Below are 21,170 nucleotides of genomic sequence, written 5' to 3'. Positions count from 1 at the left end.
GTTATACATAGCAGAACTCATCCCCACATTTGCTAATCCCATCTTAACAGTACATGTTATGAAATTGCTAATGCTAAAATAATTGAGCTTCACATCACTCTCTGTCTCCTTGCATGGCAGAATCACCCTAACATGACATGGGAAACGTAAAACTTGTCCTACAAGTCCTCCCTGCACTTACAACAAGAGTGATCACACCGTACACTGCTCCTGCAAACATATGAACATCTGTGGTGTTCCATATTTTCCAAGGTAAAATATTTACAAGTTTGCAGACCCATAAAAACTTCCTCAAAAAACCTGAACCATTTCTGTTTTCCTCTATCATACTAACAAAGCTATTAGTCCTTACAAATGCATAAATTTCACAAAGAATGTGACCTGAAATTCAGCACAGATGCTTTCACAAGCCACTCTATGTCCAGGTTTCACTGTTCTGCCACACTCATCATGGGAATACACAACTAATCACAGCAGCAAAGCTCAAACTACCCACCACTGATTTTTTTTTTTTTTTTTTCAGACAAAACAAGTGCCAGGTGGCAAAATGAAAAGATTTGAATGAAATGCTCTTAAGAAATAGCTGTTTAATTCAGAACTCATTCATTTGTATTGAAGAAGCGTTTTGTAGAACGCATTCTGTTAAGTGACCTGAGAGCATATGTTGTATATGGAGAAACATCTAAACATTATGCTCCATGTTGTATGTGTATCTGTAAATGCTTGCATTAGCTGCTTGAAAACAAGGGGTTTTCTTCTTTTCAGCGTTTAAAAATATTTTCCAAACACCAAGATTGATATTTTTATGCTAGCTCTGATTACCCTTTTATTGTTATCAGGTTTGGGTTTCTTGGTTGTTTTATTCTTTTAATACCTGTTTTAAACTTTGCAATCAACTTGCTTCATAAAAGATAAACTCCATGGAGAAGTTAGTCATCAAAACCAATTAACAGCAGAATTCAAACACAGAACATAAAGGTCTTTTAAGAAGTTGGAGAAAAGCAAGATCCCCAACCACATTTACTGTACTGGCAGAGGATAAATAAACTCCCAAGCTAAAATCAGAGCTGAGTGAAAGCAATCCCAAGCCTGGCAATCCCATCCCCAGCCACAGCTCTGCTCTCACTGGGATGGCTGGGCACAGTTTGGGGAGGGCTGGAGGACCAGTGAAATGAGGAATGAATGGGTGCCACTCCTTAATTGACCGAATGGGCGGCTGTTGAATGACACAACCCATTACACACCAGATGACGACGTTACCTGAGGCAGCAGGAGCCCTCTGGATGGCTACAGAGAAGCCCTGGCACAGGGTTAGTAACTGGTGGTAGGACCAGAGGTCTGAGCCATTCTGGTCCACAGTGTGCACATGTCTGCATGACCCCCCCTCCTCGTTTCTCTTTGCACAAAGCGGCACTGGAAAATTCCATAGTGCTCCTATGGAAAATGCATTGTAATTAACTCATTTTGATATGAAGCCTTTTTAAGACAAGACCTTTGTGTTGAACACATTTTACTGTTCCACTCCTCTTCTACTGTCCTATATTAATCAAAGCTGTAACCCCTGTTGTCTTTGCACTACGAATCAGAATGTGCCCCTGGCAAAGAATGAGGGAAAAGTCAACAGGAATTAAGTTTCAGTGCAACTGTTTACTCAACTGTGGCCTGCAGTTATTGAAATTTTATCCGTGGTTTTGTGTGACTACTGCAGTAATGAATTCAGCATGGCTGTGATTTTCTCACTGATGGTATTCTCACTTCAAGTAAAAACCTGTAGGATGAAAATGATTGAAACAACCAAAGTCTGTGCATTTAGTATCATCCATTTTTCTGACTTGTTTAATTATGGCAGCTTTCTGTCTTAGGTTGGCAAATGGGGTGCCACGCTCCTCTCCAAGCCTTCCTTTTGCTTTGTTTTTGAGCACAGGTTTTTTCTTCTCCACAACAACCTGCTAAAAAGATCACTGTACACTTAGGGGAGTCTTAACCAGCTGCCAATTGCTTATTTAAAAGGTTTTAAGAATCCTTATTGCATTAGAGAAAGTGAGGGTTAGGCGTGAGTGTATTCACCATGGCTCTGCTGCAGCCTTTGTTCCCAAACACATTAATGATACATGCCCAGCACTTTGGTGTAAAATTTCCTCGGAGGGCTTCAGAATTTTATCAGGGAAAAGAAAAAGCCAAAACGTATTAAGCAGCTAATTTACACTTGTGAACTTAGTCACTTCCCAGAAAAGACACTAATTAAAATATGAAGGCAAAATGCACAATTAGGTTGTAATTCTTCTGAGCTGACGAGCACTGACATGAGATGTATTTATTTATTTACTCTGAGGTTCTGCACAGCAGATACCTCCACGGCCTTTCTCACTAATAAGAAAACATTCTGTTGATAGAGGTTGCTAGGTTATATTAAAATCTGTTACAAAACCAAAACTTAACGTTAGTGTATTTTCCACCCAGTGACATATTTTGGAAACCAGTTACTTGTATACAGCAGTTCACCCAATCACTGGACCAGACTCAACACATTCAGGCAACGGAAGCAAGTCCTGATCTTTGGGTGTTTCCAGGGAACGACTAAAAAGCAGCCCCGGAAGAGAAGTCCAACCTTTCCCTTTACATTAAGAACCGCAATCCCCTACGGACAAAAAATGTGCAGAATGTCACAGGCAAGTCCTGAAAGCATCCTCCGGCCTGGCAAAGGTTTGGGAGTGGGGGGGGGGGGGTTAAACGCTTCATGCTTTTTCTGTAGGTAGGAAACTTGTAATGCATCTTACAGTACCTGCTGTTGCTGAAGATGTGCTAAATCTGCAGCCCCAATTTCAACGGAAGGTGTCTCGCCGTTTGATCTCACTTCCCGCAGGCTGCACTCTAGTAAATGGTTGCCACCGCTCGCTCCATTCTGAATGGCTGAACCGTTACTTTTTGTCTCAGTCCCAGATTCTTGCATCATGACTCAAAAACCTGAAATAATTCAGGGGAGGGGAGGGGGTGAAAAAAAAAAAAAAAAAAAAAGCAGCTGTTAAAACAGTTGCTGTATATAAGGAGACATGCCCTGTTTTAAATCCTGCCAAAACTGTAAACATATGTCATTTTCCTTCATACGATTTATCTTTCATTAATGGTTCATGCTACTAGTTTGTGTTTATTTATCCATTGGTACAGTTATAATTTTAGTAAGTTAGTTCTCTTCTAAATATAGTATTATTTGCTCAACATCTTTTTTCCCTTAGAGAAAAAAAAATATTTTTGAACGAACACACAGAATCCATAATTAAATTTCTCTAGTTACATCTGGATGCTTTCCTTTGAAACAGATGAGTCACTCTTGGCAACCTATGATGGACAATATCAAAAATGTGATATACACTGTGTAGGGGCAAGGAGGTGAAGCAGAGCACTCACTATTTTGGTTCCCATTCACACCATGATACTGCCAAACTAGCACCTTTTATTATTCTGAAGCAATTCAGGCTGTGTTTGGGATGTGCTGGACATCATCAGTTTTCATTTGGGGAAAACTGCTACAACTGCTCACAGAATTAGTCTTGCTGGCCAAATTTTTGGCTATGGATTTGGTCTAAATTTGCATGCTCTATGGCACTACAGAGAGGAGCCTTCTGTGTTATTTGGCTAAACATTATCTTAGCAGCAACAGTGCATCACAGCTAGCCCTCGAGGTCCACTGACTTGGTGGATGCCTGTCCCTGAGTGCTTTACACTGTGCTCATCAACAGTGGGCCACAAGCCCCATAACAAGGATCAGGACAAGCACACGTTTCCTTACCCCAGAACTCCTGGGATTCACACATTTTCAGGAACTAACATCAGCATTTGTGCACAAGACCCCCAAACAAAGCATGTATGCAAACTGCTACCTTGGAGATATTATGATGAGTTGTTTTGTAAGTATTTCCACCTGCAAAGCGACAGGTTCCAGGGTTTAAATGCCATTAACCTGCTTGGCTTCCACCAGCACATCCCTCCCTCCCTTTGTGCTCCTCCTCTCACCCTCACCCAGGTGAGATGGGGTACAGAAAGCCAAGCTGAGTGTCCCAAAAACTCTTCCTACTCCACACTAACTCATCACGTGCACACGTGAGGCAAATGCCTCTGTACAGAACAGTTCAACTGAAAGTAAGGTGCTTTATGTTCAAGGAAGAACCTGTTTGAATTCAGTAACTACCCCAAATGGAAAGAAAGAAGGAAAATCCCTTCCCTTCCAATATGTAAGGGAAAACACCAATCAGAAAGGGCAATAGAAAACAATGTGTTAGCACTCCTTGCCCACTCATGTCCGAGGAGGACAAACCACATCCTGAACCAGCCCCTGCTCCAATCATGACGGGACACATTCACACCGACATGGGCAGGAGTAGGACAGACTCAGACATTCTGATTACATTTAAATAAATTTCAGCTGGTCCATGGAAACTTCTTTCAATCTGTTTTGCTAAATCTTCGAATTATGCCAGGGGACAAAAGGGCTCAGGGGCTCATTATAAAGCTTCTGTCAACTCCCCTGTAAAAGCTCCAGAGATCTAAACAAACCTACAGCTTTTCCAACACCACTAGGAAATGCTTTTGGGTTTTAACATGATCCTGCTCCAACACAGACTAAGTATGGTGTGTTTTTCATTTTCAGCACTGTAAGAAAAGCCCACAAGCATGGTAAGGTCTAAATAAGTGTTTACATCTAACAGGCAAGGCTGGATTATATACCATACACCAGGCAGCCACTGCATGGCACAGGTTGCTTCTGAAGAAGAGAGAGGAGTGAGAGTCTCCAGACAGCTCTCAAGTCACTCAAGGGTATACCATGCAATTTTTATATGCTACACTACTAAAAAGGACATACCTCTTTTAACCAGAGATAAATCAAGAAGAAAGAACTGATGTAATAATCTTCTGTTTCCACCCAAATTTGGGGTCAAGTCTCAACTAAAGAAAATGGAGCATTATGTTAATTTATCTCAGCAGCAGATGAGGAGAAAGATGACCACCAGGAAAGGCTGGTTGGCAGGTTAAACCCAGGGACTCATGTCTTTGACTGTCCTGATGCACCACAGTAATGGTGGGTGCATGTGCCCACCTCATAGACCAAAGGAAGGACACACCAAAGAACTGGTGGAAGATGCCTCCAGCAGACCCTGTGGTGGAAAAAGATGCTAAAACCAATGTGCCAGAACAGTAAAGGAGTACATCTTATTTTCCAACACTTCTGATGCAACAAACTAGAAGCGAGAATGTGAATAAACTACCAGGACAGTCAGAGAAAGCACCAAGCAAAGCTCTGAGGTGCTTCTGACAGCAGCAAGAAGAATGTGCACCACTGAGGAGCAGATCCATCACTGCCTGATCACAATTTGTTGGCTTGCCTTTCTGAGCAAAATATCTTCAGGACACAGAAAATAATTCACAACCAAACTGGTCAAGAAATTATTTACTGTCTCTAGAACTGCAAAAATGCTCCTGGAAAAGAAAGAAAACCAGTAGAAATTGCTACAACTTTTTCCAACCTATAGGACTAAGAAAAAGATGGATTATTTATTGTATTTGGTCACAAAAAGATCATAGTTCTTGAAAACCTTTTCCATGACAAATTTCATGCCCTGTTTTTACCTTTTGAAGAACCCCAGCCACTTACCAGCTGAGCTGCACAGGGTTGGCCTCAGCCCCTCCACTGGTTGTGACCACCCTACAGAGCAGCAGCTATCAAAGAAATAAGGCTGGAAACTGAGTTTGCCAAGAGACCATGTTTGAACTTGCAAAACATTATTTTATAAGCAGAAGTGAACATTTCTGAGCAAATTTTGCTTTAAAAACACCCATTTACAAGCGGTCAACCTCCATATATAACTTCAGCTGGATGCCTGTACAAAACACAAGCCCTTTGCTAAAATGCATCTGATAGAAAACAGAAATTTCAAGGGAAAAAGAAAACTGTTTATTCCTTCACTGCAGTTAAATGTGAGTTGACATAAATAATCACAGTTTGGTTTGATCATTAAGTGTCATGTCATGAAAATCAACCTGCGAGAGCTTTCTGCAAGAATGATTATTATTTGTCTTTTTGAGCACACCTAAATGAGCTGAGGTGATCGCACACCGAGGATGGCTGAGATAATTGTCTCTTCCCAGCACAGCAGAGACAGCCTTACAGGAGCCTATTACTGAAGTTTGTCATTCAAAATTGTGAAAGAAAAAAGCAAAGCAAGGTTGACTTGATGCAACATGATTGTTCTGCGGGAACTGAACTGAAGCTCCAGGTCTGGTATCACAAACTGTGATTCTGCTCTAAATACAACCCCAAATAACCAAAATAGTGCTGGAGAAGCTGTTATGCATAACCATTTATTATAGGAAATACAGTACTCCACAAATGCTTCCATGACATGCAGGAGTCCATGTTCTGACTGAAGAAATTTAATGTCAAAAGAGCACTTCCATCTCACATGTTGTAGAAGGAAGAATAATTCTCCTATCAGTTCTGCAAAGGAAAATATAATTTTAAAGCTTAAAATATGTGGGTTCTTACCAGTGTTAAGTATCTTTCTTTTTCCTCTCTCTGTATATAAATTCTATGGTATTTCATGTTATGAGGGATACAGAAAGACTCTGAATTATTAAAGATGACACAAGATGCTTTTCCCATACGAAGGGACCAAAGCTAAGCTGCAGTGTGAACAACAGCTTGTGAAACTTTATCCTGAAATCAAGGAGCACATAATAAAAGAACTGTTCTGATATGACTTACTGTCAGCTTGGTTTAAAAATTTCCAGTGATCAGTTTCTTGAGTTTCCCAATTTAACCTGCACAAAACCTTTTCTAGTTTCAATGCACAGTCAAATACAAAGTCAAAGCCCTACAGCTGGGCCCATCTCCTTGGTGAATATGTTACATTCAAGGTAGAGGAGTAAAATTTCAGAGGAGAGGAACCAAGGGATGGCACTCTGTCAACAGGAGGACAACAGCTAATCATCTTCCACATGACTTGGACAGAAGCAGAGGACACCCAATTTCTTAAGGGCGTGGACAAAATTGAGAAAACATAGGTCAGATGTTAACTTTGTCTGAATCAAAATTATCTGAGTACTCCAATGCTGATGTTTTTAGGAAAAAAACCAGAACCTAAAAAAAATCCTAATTTTGAAAAGGTTCTGTGCTCATCCATTAAATCAAAGTCCATAAAGTCCACAACACCACAAAGACCAGATGCTGCTCAGCTCCACTGGGCTATTAAGATGAGCAAGGTTAAGCGTGGAGATTAGTAGGCAGGAGGTGGGTGCTGAAGTGTGCCATTTCTGCAATTCTTCTACCAGTATAGTTTCTAAAGATTGAGCAGCATTGGTTAATGTCAGCATGAGGGATGATTTACTGACTGAAGCACCTGTCAGAATGAGGACCCACTGCAAGTCTGAAAGACTAAGGGACTGATATTCAGATGTCTTTAGATGCCTCACCATACACGGAGGTAGCTGGTGAGACAGTTTAAAGACTCCTGAATAAGCACCAACCTATATCTTTAAGCATCTCATCACTTTTAAAAAACTATCCCTGGGGTGTTCTGGGTCTTAACATCTCTGTTTTAATATACTTCCACACTCAACCCAGACTACAGATTCACAATGTAGCCTCTGTTTCAAAGTTTCTTCCAAGGCTGATGATTTTATTTCAGCTGTTAGTATTTGAAGGTATTTACAAATATATATATATATATATACACACACATATATGCATATAAAGATCATTCAGCATTTGTCTCCTGGGATCAGTGCTAGAGCAAAAATGTTGTCATAAAACAACACTTCTTTGCCACATTTGTGCAAGATTTTAAGCTAACAAAAAGTTCAGTCTTTATTCCAGGGCAGTTAATTAAGGTTGACCAAGTCAGGCAGAAGTAAATTAACTTGGCTGATCAATTATTTATATGAAGCAGAATAAATGCCCTTAAAGAACTTGGCCCAGCCATGAAAGGACATGTAAATTAAACACAACACAGATTTATAAAACGTATTTCTACATTTATAGGCAGAAGAGCTAATGGTAAAACCAGTTTTAAGTGAGCAATCAAATCACAAAATCTAGCCTGAAATTCTCAGGCAGGCATGGTATCTATACGTGCATGGTCTATAATCAAATGTTTTACCTATTTGTTACAAGCAGTTCCCCAAAACAGGTTCAGGACTAACTTCAGAGCACCTCTCTGTGCAATTAAAAAACAAACAAACAAACAAACAAACAAACAAACAACCCAAAACCAAAATAAAACACCAAACAAGCAATGTTTGGAAGCATTCCATGACAACACAAGGCTGCAAAGACAGGATTTTACCTCTTGAAAACGAAGCGCACTCCGGAGCGCGACCGGGAAGGCAACAGAGAGCAGGAGCAAAGCTGCTGCTTGCCCCCAGCACAGGGACAAAGGTACTGCAGGACCAGCCTGGCACTCCCAGCACTGCTTGGGATCAGCAACAAGGACCACAGCCTTTGCCAGGAGACCCTTGCCCAGTTCACAGGTGGTCTCTTTTAGTCCCGGTATCTTTGGAGCAAGTGCCCTGCCAGGGAAAGCACCTCAGGCTCCACATCCCACCACCGCTTCTGAATTTTTCCGGGAACATGTTTTGATGTCCCCCAGGTGATGCTGAAACACCCATCTCCTCCAGCTGACACCCCGTGCCTAGGTTGGTGAGGCAGCCAGCAGCACCATCCCGCCATCCATGAGTTCAGTAAAAGAAAAAGGACTCACTAGTGGAAATTAACAGCCTTGTGTAAGGTAAGGCTTTGATGTGCCATGGGGGAAGGCGTACAGATGTTCAGCTGCTCATTTACTAAATTACACCATGTCACAATTAACTGTGAATCAGCCAGCTTCACACGAGCAGCTCAAGGGCTGCCACCATGCTAAGTGCAGAAATAACGCCGGGGAGTGGAGTCCAAACTAGCCAGGTGGACCAGATGACTTCTCTCTGCCGGTGTTTGTGGTTAGCACGACTATTAGAAAGAGCCATCCCAACATATGGCATGATTTAAGTAAATCAGATCATGCTGAACTCACCAGCCTTTCTCAACTTACAAACCCCTCCGCTCTCGTCATTGCAGATGGGTGAACACCCGTCATGCTTTTAGAGTTTTCAGTAGCCGTCATTTATCCTGCTGACAGGGTGTATTTTAGGTATAATTATGTACTAACTAACTATAGATCAACTGTCAGTACATTAGGGTACTTTTTGGATAAAACTTACCCCTTTGAAGGCCACTCGCCTACACACTACTGGTGGTTGCTGAATTGTGCAGGAGTAGGAGAAAGGAGAAAGGGATTCAAAGTGCAATTAAGGATCATATTTAAGAATCAACCAAAATAGTAAGGAACAGAGCGAATCAGGCTCGGCTGTCCTGAAAAGTGATGCTGAGTCACGTCTGACAACGGTGTTTGGAGAAGGAGAGGCAAACCTGGAGCAAGGCAAGGGAGGAACACGCACGGGATGTGTGGAAAGAGGAAACAAAGAGACAGCGACGAGGTGAAATCCTTTGATATTTCCTCAGCTTAAAGAGGTAATTCAATGCATTAAAATGGATCCTTGAAATTTCAAAGGATGAAACTCACACAATAAAGATTGTCGAGAGTGCTATTTTCTAGGATTAGAACAAAAACGTATTGGGATTTGCTATATGATCTTACGTCGCTGAGCACGACTGTACACTTGCTGTTATGCAAGCACCATCTTCCAATAGAGAATTTTCATAATTATAACAGAAAGGCGTAAATTTTCTAATGCATGGCAGTTCAAAAAGTAATCAAGAGAATGAGCCTGAGGGCTATTTTAATGTATGCAAAGCTAGTGACCCACAGTAAATGGGAGGTAGGCTTCAATGAATGCAAAGTAATGCACACATACTAAAGACCTGGTCTGATGAGGGACGGCTAAAATTAACACCCAATTAATTTCCGAATTGACAAACAAATGAAACCCATAAATCTACTTTCTCATTAATTTTCTTGTGGTATAATTTAAAGCAGTAATATGAGGGCAAAAACTGAGCATTATCCATCATAAATATCAAAAAAGATAGCACTGTAACACCATAAATTATGCATATTACCTGTTGTTAAAAATGATTAATGTATTATCAACTTTATCGTGCACTGTATATGTCTAGACGTATCTAAAATCTGAAATTTCATTTAGTGCTTAAGAAATAAAGGGTCCAGAAGAAATGGGATTACCCACAGCACATCCTTGGCTCTGTCTCCTGACACAGGCACAGCCCTGACACTCTCACCTCAGCTGGATTCATCCCAAGCCTTGGGTCAGTGGAGGCTGAGCACATCACCGGGGTGACGTGCTGAGCCTCTCTGGGGAAAGGAAACAAATCACACTGTTCTTGGAGCATCCCTGAGGGCTGATCCACAGCCTTGGCACCCAGTTTACATAGGGCTGCTCCCCTTACCTGCCCTGCCAGTCCTGGGGTAGAGTTACTTGATGATGCAGAGGGAGGTCAGAAATGGACAAGGAGGATAAAAATGTGAGGCTGTGACTAAATTAAGTGAGTGATGAGCCAGTGCTTTCCAAAAGTGCTTGAGCACATCACCTTGGCCAATGGGAAAAGCACATGGGTTGCCTTCCTCCTCCCTGTGGGTCATGATGGTGACCAGCCTGGTTTATTACCAGGGTTTAAGTCCATTTGCCACTCTCAAGTCTCCTGAACAGCAGCTTCACCCATTCCTGTCTAGATATGCAGGCTGCCACAACTACTTCTTTATTTAACTATATACAATGGCACAATCTTTTTCACTGTTGGTAAGTGTGGCTCGCACTGCCCTGGGTTCCTTCTTTTCAGCACCAGCATGTATTGCCAGGGCCACAGCAACCTGAAATCATTTGGAGGCATCTCAGTGAAAGGCTGACTGATGCTCTGCAGGAGCTGAAATATAAGACAGCTGCAGTGAGAAGAAGGGAAGGAGAATCAGGAGCCTAATCCCCCTTGTGCCACGCTGACTTATTGTGAAATCATGGTCAAACAACTTAAACATCTCAGAGAACCAGTCAGTGCAGTTACCCCCACGGAAATCTCTTCTGCTGAGCGTGTTGCTGACCACAAACAGCAACAACAGAGATCGGGCAAATCCAAGAAGAATTAATTGAAACAGACATTAAAAGGTTGCCATATGCTCAATTCAAAAGAGCTGGAGTTGGTCCCCATGAAAAACTAGAGCACTAAAACATACCAAGATGTGAAGACAACAGGTCTCACTCCTTTCCATGAGGTAAGACCCAAAGCATTAGGCAGACAACGGACAATTCAACTTTACCCACACCAGGTTTTTGCATTCTGCGTTAATTTTACACATGCACACAAGTTACTTCCAGTCTCACCTGGGATAAACAAACCCCCTTTCCAAAGCCAGCTCTATCTCAATCTATGCCTCTCAGCTTGACAGCTATTAAATCCATATTCAGCATGAACCTCATGCCATAGCTGCATAAAAGCTCTAGAGCTGGGCCACTTCCAAGCGACTGGCAAATACGATGTAATCATTTACATACCATCATCGACAGAGTGAGGTTCCTTCCTCTCTCTTGGGGAGAGCTGTCTTTCAGCCGTGAGCTTGACAGAAATCATCCTTACCATCACTGGGATCATCATTTATTTGGAAGGAAAGGAATGGCGAGCGGCAAAAAGAAAAAACAACAAAACCCCAAACCCAACCAGAAGCCATAATTCATTGTGCCATATGACTCTGTGACTGCTACTGCATGGATACGAGCACCATGGCATTAGAGGAATGACTCCTCCAGAGAGAAGGACTCAACTGCAGCACGGTGAGAGGCTGCAGAGCTGCCTCGGTGCTGGCCCCATGGTTGGTGTCCCTGGGGAGGTGGTACCCACCTGCTCATCCCAGCCCGGGCATCACAGAGAGAGTGTGGGGCTCCCCGCTGTTCTGTGCAGAACAGGAACAGAAACTGCAGAGCTGTTCTCACAGCCACGACTTATTTGTTTGTATGCACACTGCTCTGAGCTTGCAACATAAACTCTTGCAGTCTGTCTCACAGAAAAACAGGTGAGTATTCAACCAAATAAAAGACCAAAGCTGCATTTAGTAAATATAGTCAGTTCATGCCAGATAGAAGCAGCTTTGCTACAACAAGATGATACCAAACCTTGTACCAAGTACTGGCTGTAGATGAATTAAGACTCCCACCCTCCACACACATCTCTGTTAAAGCATATCTGAATTGTCTAGCAGCCTCCAGAAGTCAAAAACCACCTCAAAGCCAGGTGCAACTCTAATAATTCTGCACAACACCATTTTCACTTCACTATTTTCACTTAGTCCAAGGCAGTGAAGGTTTGATTCATCACAGTAACACGAGTCAATTAACGACCAGCTTGTCCACTTACGCACTCAGGTACCTCCCGCTCCCCTCCAGCCCCAACACTGCTCCAGCAGCCCAAACGAACAGTATGTTTGGATCACTGGTGTGAACTAGGGAATACAATAGATCACATTTCTATGCATATTTTGTTGCTTGCTTTTCCAAGGGATGAAAAGAAAAATTATTAAATTTTATCCTTCAAAAGCTTTTTAAAAAACGTATATTCAAGATACTTTAACAAATAAATTCACATATAAAGGAACAGACAACACCTTCATATTTTAACAAATAAATTCACATATACAGGAATAGACAACACCTTCAAGTTAACATTTCTTTCCCAAGGTCACTCAAAGACAGTTTACTCCTTTTGTGTGCATAGCCCTAACAATTTACTGTTAGTGATAACAGGTCCTGCTTGGCATTTGAAATTCTGGCATTTGAAATCCAATCCCCCTTCAGAAACAACAACAAACAATAATTCTGAAAAACAAAGATGGTGTGAGCGAGTTTTTCTTGCTCGTTTTCAAAACAACCCAAAAGCAACAACTACCAGGATGGTTCTCTCTAATTAGGACTCCCAGAAACCAAAGAACAAACAGGCAGCATAGAGAAATTAGCAGATATAAACGCAGTTTTCCAGTTATAAAAAGAAGAAAAGCAGCTCTGTCATCTCACTTGCAGGAGGAGGAGCGACAGAGCACGTTTTTAAATTTGGTATTTTCTCTCCATTCAAACGGCTCTGCTTCTAAAACACATTTTCCTCAGATCTCCTCGGAAATAAAAGTGAAAGCTTTGCCTTTTCCAACTCCATCGAGGGCGCATGCATCAATTAAAATCCGACATGAGGAAAGAGGGAAACCAAAAAGCCCCCAACCAAACGCTGACACAGAAGGCAAGGCTGTACTTTTGGGGTGATTTACCTGGTTCATAGCCCTATATCTTTGTCCTAGACCTTCTACCTCCTTGTTTGCTCCATGCAGGATTTTCTAGCCATCAGCCGTCTACCGCTGTGCTAGTCGTCTTGCAGGAGTGCTCTCTCCCTTCTGAAAAAAGCAAACAACTGGATAGATATCATTACACTAAGGAAATCTCTTGGAAAAACCAAACAACTTGCTAATCTTTCTAGCCCCTTCACCCAAGTTAAAGATAAGCAAAGCAAACCAAAGTGAGTTTCAGCCACATTCCAGGGACAAGCTCCCCTTTTTCTCCTTTATCAAAATCCCAGCATTTAAAGGTTTTTTTCCAGACCTTGCAGGATAAACTGCTGCTCACACCCGCAAACAAAGCAATATTTGTTTAATAACTGATTGCTGCCATGGGTACAGTAAACAAGGGGCCCAGCATTTGTGTTTATGAACAAACACATCATCTTGCAAGAGCAATTTAACATTAACCAGGTGGAATAATCAACAGATTTCATAGGTGACACTCGGGGCAGGACTAATGTAAACAGAGCAGGGAGGAGAAAGGGGCCACTCTTAGGGAATCAAGGTTGAGGCAAATGCATTACAGAGTAAACAGCTGGGAAGAACTCAAGACAAACAAATAGTCATTCTTCTGACATTTCGAGAAGCAGAAAGGTTGTATGTTACATGCATCAGCTGCTGACCACCATGAAATCAAACCAGTTGGGGACCAGGCCTTCTTGTTTACACAGTGCCATGTTTGCTTATAAACAACAATTTGCTGTTACCAACCTCGCATTACTCATTGCATAAACGAGCAGATCAAGTGAAATCCTGTTAACTCTTCTGTGGATTGAGGGTTTTTTCCTCCCCTTCAACAACAACAAACAAAAAAGCCTTTGCAGTCTTGCTGTGCAACCTCAAGACAACAGGCAGCAGAGAAAAATAGAGAGCTGTGCATCTGTTCTGATAAAGGGGAAAGAAAGGAGTTGAAAACACTTGAAAGTGTTTCACGGAACAAGATTTACCGGCCAAACCACTGATGTGAAAGATCCATTTGCATTCAAAAAAAAACCCAAAACCCTCCAACAACCAACAACTGCAAAAGGTGGGGTGCAAAAATTTTCATTTCACTCCTAGAACAAACAAGCAAAACAACAGCTTTTCACACAACAGAACCTGCCCGGCACGACCATGGACACGTGTGGTTTACACATACACCCATGGCCATGCCACCTCCCCGCAGCAGAGATGAACCAGCAAGCCATGGTTCAGCCCTCTTTCTCCTCCTTTCTCTCTCCCATCCTCAACTCCTTTGCTTCTGCCTCCCATCACCATTCTCTGATCTCTGTAGAGGTCCCAGCTCCTTTTTGTTAACCCAAGGGGGCCAGAAGGCTCATGGATGCCTTCTCACAACCAAAACCTCTGGCCCCCACCCAGCCCCCACTCAACATCCCTCTCTTGGCCCCAAGGCACTGTGACATTAGTCCTCAAGGTGTTCAGGATGCCAAAATTCCCTGGGTTTGCCACCTTCCATAAAGCTTTTCCTTCTCCATCTCTCATCCCTGTATCACTCAAGAAGTTGCCTATTGCAACATTCCTCCGGGAAGGTTTCTGTAATTTTTCTATCCTGAACATGGATTTTGGGAAAGATGTGAAGTACAGAGAGAGAAGACGGATGGTCCTATCCGTGAAGGTTAATCCAGGGCTCTGGGTTACATTTCTTGCCTGACACAATCCCTGAGTGTGACCTCCAGAAGTCTCTTCATCCCTCTCCTATGTAAAATAAGCCCTTTAAGATGTTGTACCAGTTGGGTGGGGTTAGAGGATGTAGTTGTGGGCTATACCACGGGCGTTTTTTCTCCCAGCTGCACTGTGGCCCCTCCCTGGTTCACCACTACCATCTGATGAGCACCAGCACCACTGCCACACACTGAGGAAAATCATCCCTGTTTCGAATCCACGAAGCATCCAAGGTCACAGCTGGCCCTGGCACTAATCTCCCCTCCCTTGCCATTTCATGTGTAAACAGCATGATGGCCAGAAGCCTCCCCCCTCATCATTTTTTCACAAGTTTTAGAATATTTGGTACTTTTTTCCACAGCACAATCCTGGACATCGACAGCTGGCCAAGAACCTCCGTTTTCTTTATCAGAAAATATTTAGCCTTTTGTTGTAGTAAGAAAAACCCGGTTCAAAAACCATGAAATCAGTACAACCTACTAATAAGGCAGGTATTTAAATAAAACCCAAATGCAGTATTGTTCAGGCAACGGCCTATTTTTTAATACATCAGGTTGACAGCATAATAGCAGGCAGGATGAAAGGTGCGACTCGAGGACGGGGTTGGCGTCCGCACACCAGGAAAACAGAAGTGTTGCCCCATTTCCTGTGCTGCAGCAGAGTATTTCTGATGTCTGGGGCTGCCGGGGACTTAACTCTGAATTAATGATTACACACAATACCCTCCTTTCTCCCCTCCCTGCAGGACAGCGAGGGCCAGCCTCACCGAACGACTGTGGGCAGGCAGGCACAGGTCACGGGGGATTTAGATATTTCACAGCAGCTTCAAAAATTTAGACACCGCAACCTGAAGGCTTCTGAAAACATCAAGCTTCACATAAAAGTCCTGATATTTCCCTACTTGAGGCAACTGCTCTCACCTCAGCAGCGCTGCCTGTTCCACGGTCCTTTTCCAACACATAAAATCACAGTTTATTCAGTACAAAGTAACTATGCTATGATAAAAACTATAAGCATATCATTCAAATGCTTTATTGGTCAAATAGATGGATGCTTTTATTAGTCCAACCTTTTTTGTAATGGAGTGCCACTGATGACCCAGTGTTAGCCTCATTCCCTGCTATTAATCACACTTCTAAGAGCTCATTTTGCTTTAAAATCTTAAGAAATTGCTATAATTTAAAGACATGGTGTCTACATAATGGGAAATGCTTCACAGATTGTATCATTCCATATAACACAGAATTTTTATGGCAATGCTGACCACGATACCAAGGTATTACAAAACTTGAATAAAATATTTTATGAAGAAAATCTAAATGTAAACTTCCTTTTGCATTTGTGGTTTGCCACATCCATAATGTTTTAATCACAGCCTTTTGGGAGTTGCAGTTTTCAACTGCATGTGGCTTACACAGATTAACACTACAAAAACACTCCCTGAACAAATATAAACAGACCAAAACAAAATTAAATGAAAATTAAATAAAATAAAATGATGGACCATGAGAGAAAGACTGTTCAAGCTATATTTTCATGATTTTCACGCAAGGGATTTATCCTCTCATTGACTAGATTATCTCTTTCCTTTTTTTGCACAGGGAAAACAGATGATGTTTACTGTGAAAAACTTTTATGACAAAGTGGAAGCATCTTACGAATTTACCTACACAGAGAATTAAATTAATATAATGATGGTCCTAACCCATATTATTAAAATGTACTTTGCAAAATGTTTTGACAATGTTGACTGCTGCAGGAGGGAAAACACATTTAAGACTATTTCAGCCAAATGCAGAAGCAGAAGCCTTTCATTTTTCAAATGCTAAGTAAAAAGCATCTTTAAACATCTTCTCATGAAAGAAAATGCAGTGCAATTATGTTATATGGCACACACAAAAGCGTGTTCTTTTCCTCAGTTCTCTAACAAGATATTAGTACCTCCTGGCCTTAGGAATATTATGTGTAAATCACATCATATTCAGAGTGTCTGAATTAATTATAATAGGAGCTGGAGAGAAATGTTAACTTTCCAGGTTGTTGCTAAGGATTAGCCCTTGTTTACAATTCTGTATTTATAGAACAAGAAAAATTTGTCAAATGAAAGGCAAAGAGGAAAGCAAGAACACAAATTTAGCTTTGATTTCAAAACAAATCAGATCTCGCAACATTCCCAGAGAAGAAAACCACAGTTTTTAATGTGAAGATGCAAATGAGTCTCAGAATATAAAAATGTTTTATAATTCTGTGCATTCAACACTAGTAGATGTTATTTAAAGAATTTATGTTAACATTTCTCATCCTCACACAGCAAGTCCAATTTGCTGCAAACAGCATCAATTTAAAATGGATTGCATTTCTGTGAGGCACGGGGTAGCTGAGGAGGCTGAAGCAGAAGGCAGCAGGGAGTTTGGCCCCCAAGCACCAGATTTGAAGGGATTCACGGACTACTCCAAAGGGGTTCAAGGCAGTGTGCAGGAGGAACAAGCCCTCTGCCTTCAACAGGCTTACTCTTGGCTACACAGAGATGTGCAGATCCATCCAGAGGGCAAGTCATGAATCTCAAAACCACTGCGAAGGACCAGTTGACTTCCCCAAATGCAGTGAGTCTGTGATGTGAAAAAACACCTTATAAGAAGGGCACTTTGGAGACCAAGAAAGGTCCATCATGCAAAAAACACATTATTTCTGGAGAGCCCTGTGAGGACAGATGGCTCAAGGCTCCAAGTCCATGGGATGGGTCCCAGTGAGCAGAGAGCCAAAGCCTTGCAGGGACTTGCAGGTCTCAGGCACCTTGGCAGAACTGGCCAGGGAAGTTTGTACTGCTCACTATTCTGAGGATAAAGAAAGTACTTCGGCCTCCAGCACTTTCATTTCTTTGCACAAACAAAGGCACACCCACTACAATTAAGTTGCAAAACCCTTTTCATTACGACTCCTTGTTTTCACACACTTCAAGCCTTCCAAGACCTGCAGTCCCTCTCATGCTTCCATCAGTGTGTGCTTCTGTGGGGAAAACTAAGCAAAGGCTCTGTAGTGGTTTCAGTTTATGGAGAAGCAAATGGAAAAATGCTTTTTCCCATTTAAAAAAAAAAATGTAACCACCAACTTCTGAGCAGGGTGACTTGCAAAAATGCTGAGCACCCACAACTGAGAGTATCTAACCCCCCACAAGAATCAGGCCCATAACACAATATGAAAAATGCACTTAGCTAAGCTTTTGTGGAAACACAGATGGTCTCCCTGCCTTGCCCTGTCCAAGGGCTATGTCTCTCAGATTACAGCTAGGGCAGCACGATGGAGCAGGGAAACCAAACATGTGCCCGTGCACACTGGTCTGTAAGCTAATGTACATATGCACACATGCTATTGAAGAACCCAACATATATCAGTTTCACATCATTCACAACAGAGTTAATTGGGACAGAAGAGGTGCTTTCCCCCCAGTTTTGTCTTAGCGTTTTTTTTTTACCAGGAACAGCTCCAGTCTGGGTCCAGAGAAAGGATCCCACCCCATCACATTTCTGTGCAGGAGACATGTACATACTGCACATGTTCCTCAGCAGCCACGCACATGGATCCCAAGCACCCAAAAATACAGTTGGTCCTCATCACGCTGGCCCAATAGAGGAGGGGGGGGGAAAGTGTGAATTTTTTCCACCTCAAAATTTCATCCTGTGCCTGAGAAAACTCCCTAAAAAAGCTCTGTTGAAACCAATTTGTTTCTAACTTACCAGAAAAAAGCACACATGCCTACTTTTGAGTCAGGATGCAGGAAGCCAAGCTCTTAATATCCTTCTTCTGCATTCACCCATGGCTGAAGAGCAATGCCCACCTCTAAGCCACCACCAGAGATGACTGGGAAAGGGTTCAACAGCAGAGAGGAGTTACCAGACACCAAATAAGCCTCTCCAGCCTGCCTTGACCAATGACAGTGGGCAACTGTGAGCGCTCCTGTGGCTGCCCATACCTTTTCCATGCATGATGCCAATGGCACAGAAAGGCTCTCAACAGACAGCACCGTGGCCCCATGACCTCTCCAAAAAAAGCTGTTCAGCCCTGGATTGGAAGGGTCCATCACTGCCAAGTTTGGCAGAGGCTGCTCTGTGTTTCAGGAAATGGCCTTTCTGGTGCTGAATCGCCAGCAGCATGTGGGGGCCGTTTACAACCAGCAGTGTGTGTTTAACATCCAAAATGTGCACTGAAGACAGTATTTGAACATCTCCAGCCACATGCAGGTGCATGGTCCCACAGATGTGCTGGCTCCCAAACACTGAAGAGCTAAGGCATGTGGCTTCCTGCTCCAAGGGCTTGTGAAAGAGAAGGATACACTCTATTTACAGTCTATTCAAGACAAGACTATTCAGTGTCAGGATGTGCCGTAAGAGGGTAATTTGCACCCTAAACTGGATTGTACGATACCGCAGTCACAGACCGTATGATCTCTTCCTTTGGATTAAAACCGTTTGTACAAGTCAAAGCAGAACAAGGAGAGTAACAAAACATACAGTGTATTTTGTTCTACACTGCGGCCACATATTTCAACTGCCTCAGCCAAATTCTTAGAGTAAACACAGCTTTAAAAGAAAATAACTAGAATAAAGAGCTTCTGGAAAGTTCTGACTGATTATGCATGCAAGAATTCTGCTACTGCTTCCTCCCATCATCTGAAAAATAAACCAACCACCCAACTTCCACAACTATCTACAAAAGTGCTATTTTTCTGAAACATGTTACAATACTATCTGAGGTCTGCAAGTTGTAATGAATGCATCTTGTTTTGTAAAATACACAGAGGAGCTCAATTAAATGAACAACTGTAAAGGAAATAGAGTTGATAAAGGAATTAATGCTCTGTGTGCCAGATCATAACATAACATCTAGGATAACAAAACCGTGTCAAACATGCAACCACTGAAGACTTAAAAAAATGAAACAACAAAGTTAAACCCTAAAATATTAAAGCACATAAAATCAGAATGCACAAAACTTATTTTACATAATTGAGAGGGGAGCATGGGCAGAAGCAAAGGGATCTCTCATAGCTGTTATTCAAAATTTACTAAATACATAAAAACACTGAATGTTTTGTAAACGAGCACCTGCTCCGCTGATGATCCGCTCCTTTCTCGCTGCCCAACCTGCTTTTTTCCAAAGACCAAGCTAACCCAACTTCCCATCCGCCGAGGCATGGCTGAAATTATTTCTCAATCTGAGTCTGCATCTCGGTCTCCTTTTTTTTTCCTCCCCTTCCCGCTTTCCTGTGCCGCTCGGGCTGCCCACACGCTGGAAGGGAGCCGCCAGCCCCGGTGCCTGCTCCGGCTGTCGGCACACACGACACCGGTGGGAGCACAGACTAGAGCTCAGCCGGAAGGGAGACAGTCAGGGTTCTGCAAAACCTCGCACGTCGGCTTTTCTCCTTTCGCAGTTGGCGTGTGAACTTGTAACTCGGAAATTGCAAGTTCCCACCAATTTTTTTGGCAACTTGAATGCAATTTTTAGGAAAACATAGTATGCGGCTTTTGGCACGCGGAACTACGCGCGAAGACTTTTCAGACAAAATATGCAAAGGTGATGGTCTCGCAAGCCTTTAAGGGCTTGCTGGATGGAACACGGTTTGGAAGGCAAGAGTACAAAATTCTGACTCCCACAAGCAGTAATAAAAATCTGTGTTCAAGCGGCTCCACAGACACTTACTCACAAAACAGGCATAATATCTGCATGGAACATATATATGGAACAGCCTCGGCAATGCGATGTACCCACAGTTCTGCACCATCCAGCAAACTGGGCATCTAGAGACACCTAAAACAGTCCCTCTCCTACACTTCTGACTAAAAAGGCAAGACTATAGGCACTTTCTGGCAGACTTGAGCATCAGTATACTCGGGGGAGAGGAGGATGGAAAATACTTTAAATTACAGAGATGCTAATCTCCCACTATTGATGTGTCCAGCTATTAGTCAAGTTGCTTCAGCAAAACATCTGGCCTGAGCCACGGGCCCAGCGAGCAGCATGAGAAGTCCTTGGTGTGGCTGCAGTCTCTTCATGTCAGCATAAAAAACACCCATATTTCCCCCACTTGTCTGGCCACAGACTGCGTGAGAGTTGCACACACCTATTTTGTATCACCTTGCC

The 21,170-nt window shown here is 42.5% G+C and overlaps 1 protein-coding gene across 14 annotated transcripts in view; it reads right to left on the bottom strand.

Moving 5' to 3' along the window:
• FOXP1 (forkhead box P1) overlaps positions 1-21,170 on the bottom strand; it is a 382,295-nt gene that overhangs the window by 162,948 nt on the left and 198,177 nt on the right. For 12 of the 14 annotated variants that reach the window (XM_064667184.1, XM_064667183.1, XM_064667193.1 and 9 more), the window contains one exon: positions 2,783-2,964. In XM_064667184.1, the coding sequence (XP_064523254.1) occupies positions 2,783-2,953 (171 nt within the window). In that variant the 5' untranslated portion in view covers positions 2,954-2,964. Of the gene's footprint in view, positions 1-2,782; positions 2,965-11,893; positions 13,254-13,304; positions 13,428-13,545; positions 13,604-21,170 lie in introns of those variants that run through there. The other 2 variants (XM_064667189.1, XM_064667191.1) reach the window with 2 other exon arrangements.

This window comes from Pseudopipra pipra, chromosome 11 (assembly GCF_036250125.1).
Source record: "Pseudopipra pipra isolate bDixPip1 chromosome 11, bDixPip1.hap1, whole genome shotgun sequence".
Classification (NCBI taxonomy): domain Eukaryota; kingdom Metazoa; phylum Chordata; class Aves; order Passeriformes; family Pipridae; genus Pseudopipra; species Pseudopipra pipra.
Note: the sequence above shows the minus strand (reverse complement) of the source record. Positions and strands in the feature narration are given on the sequence as shown.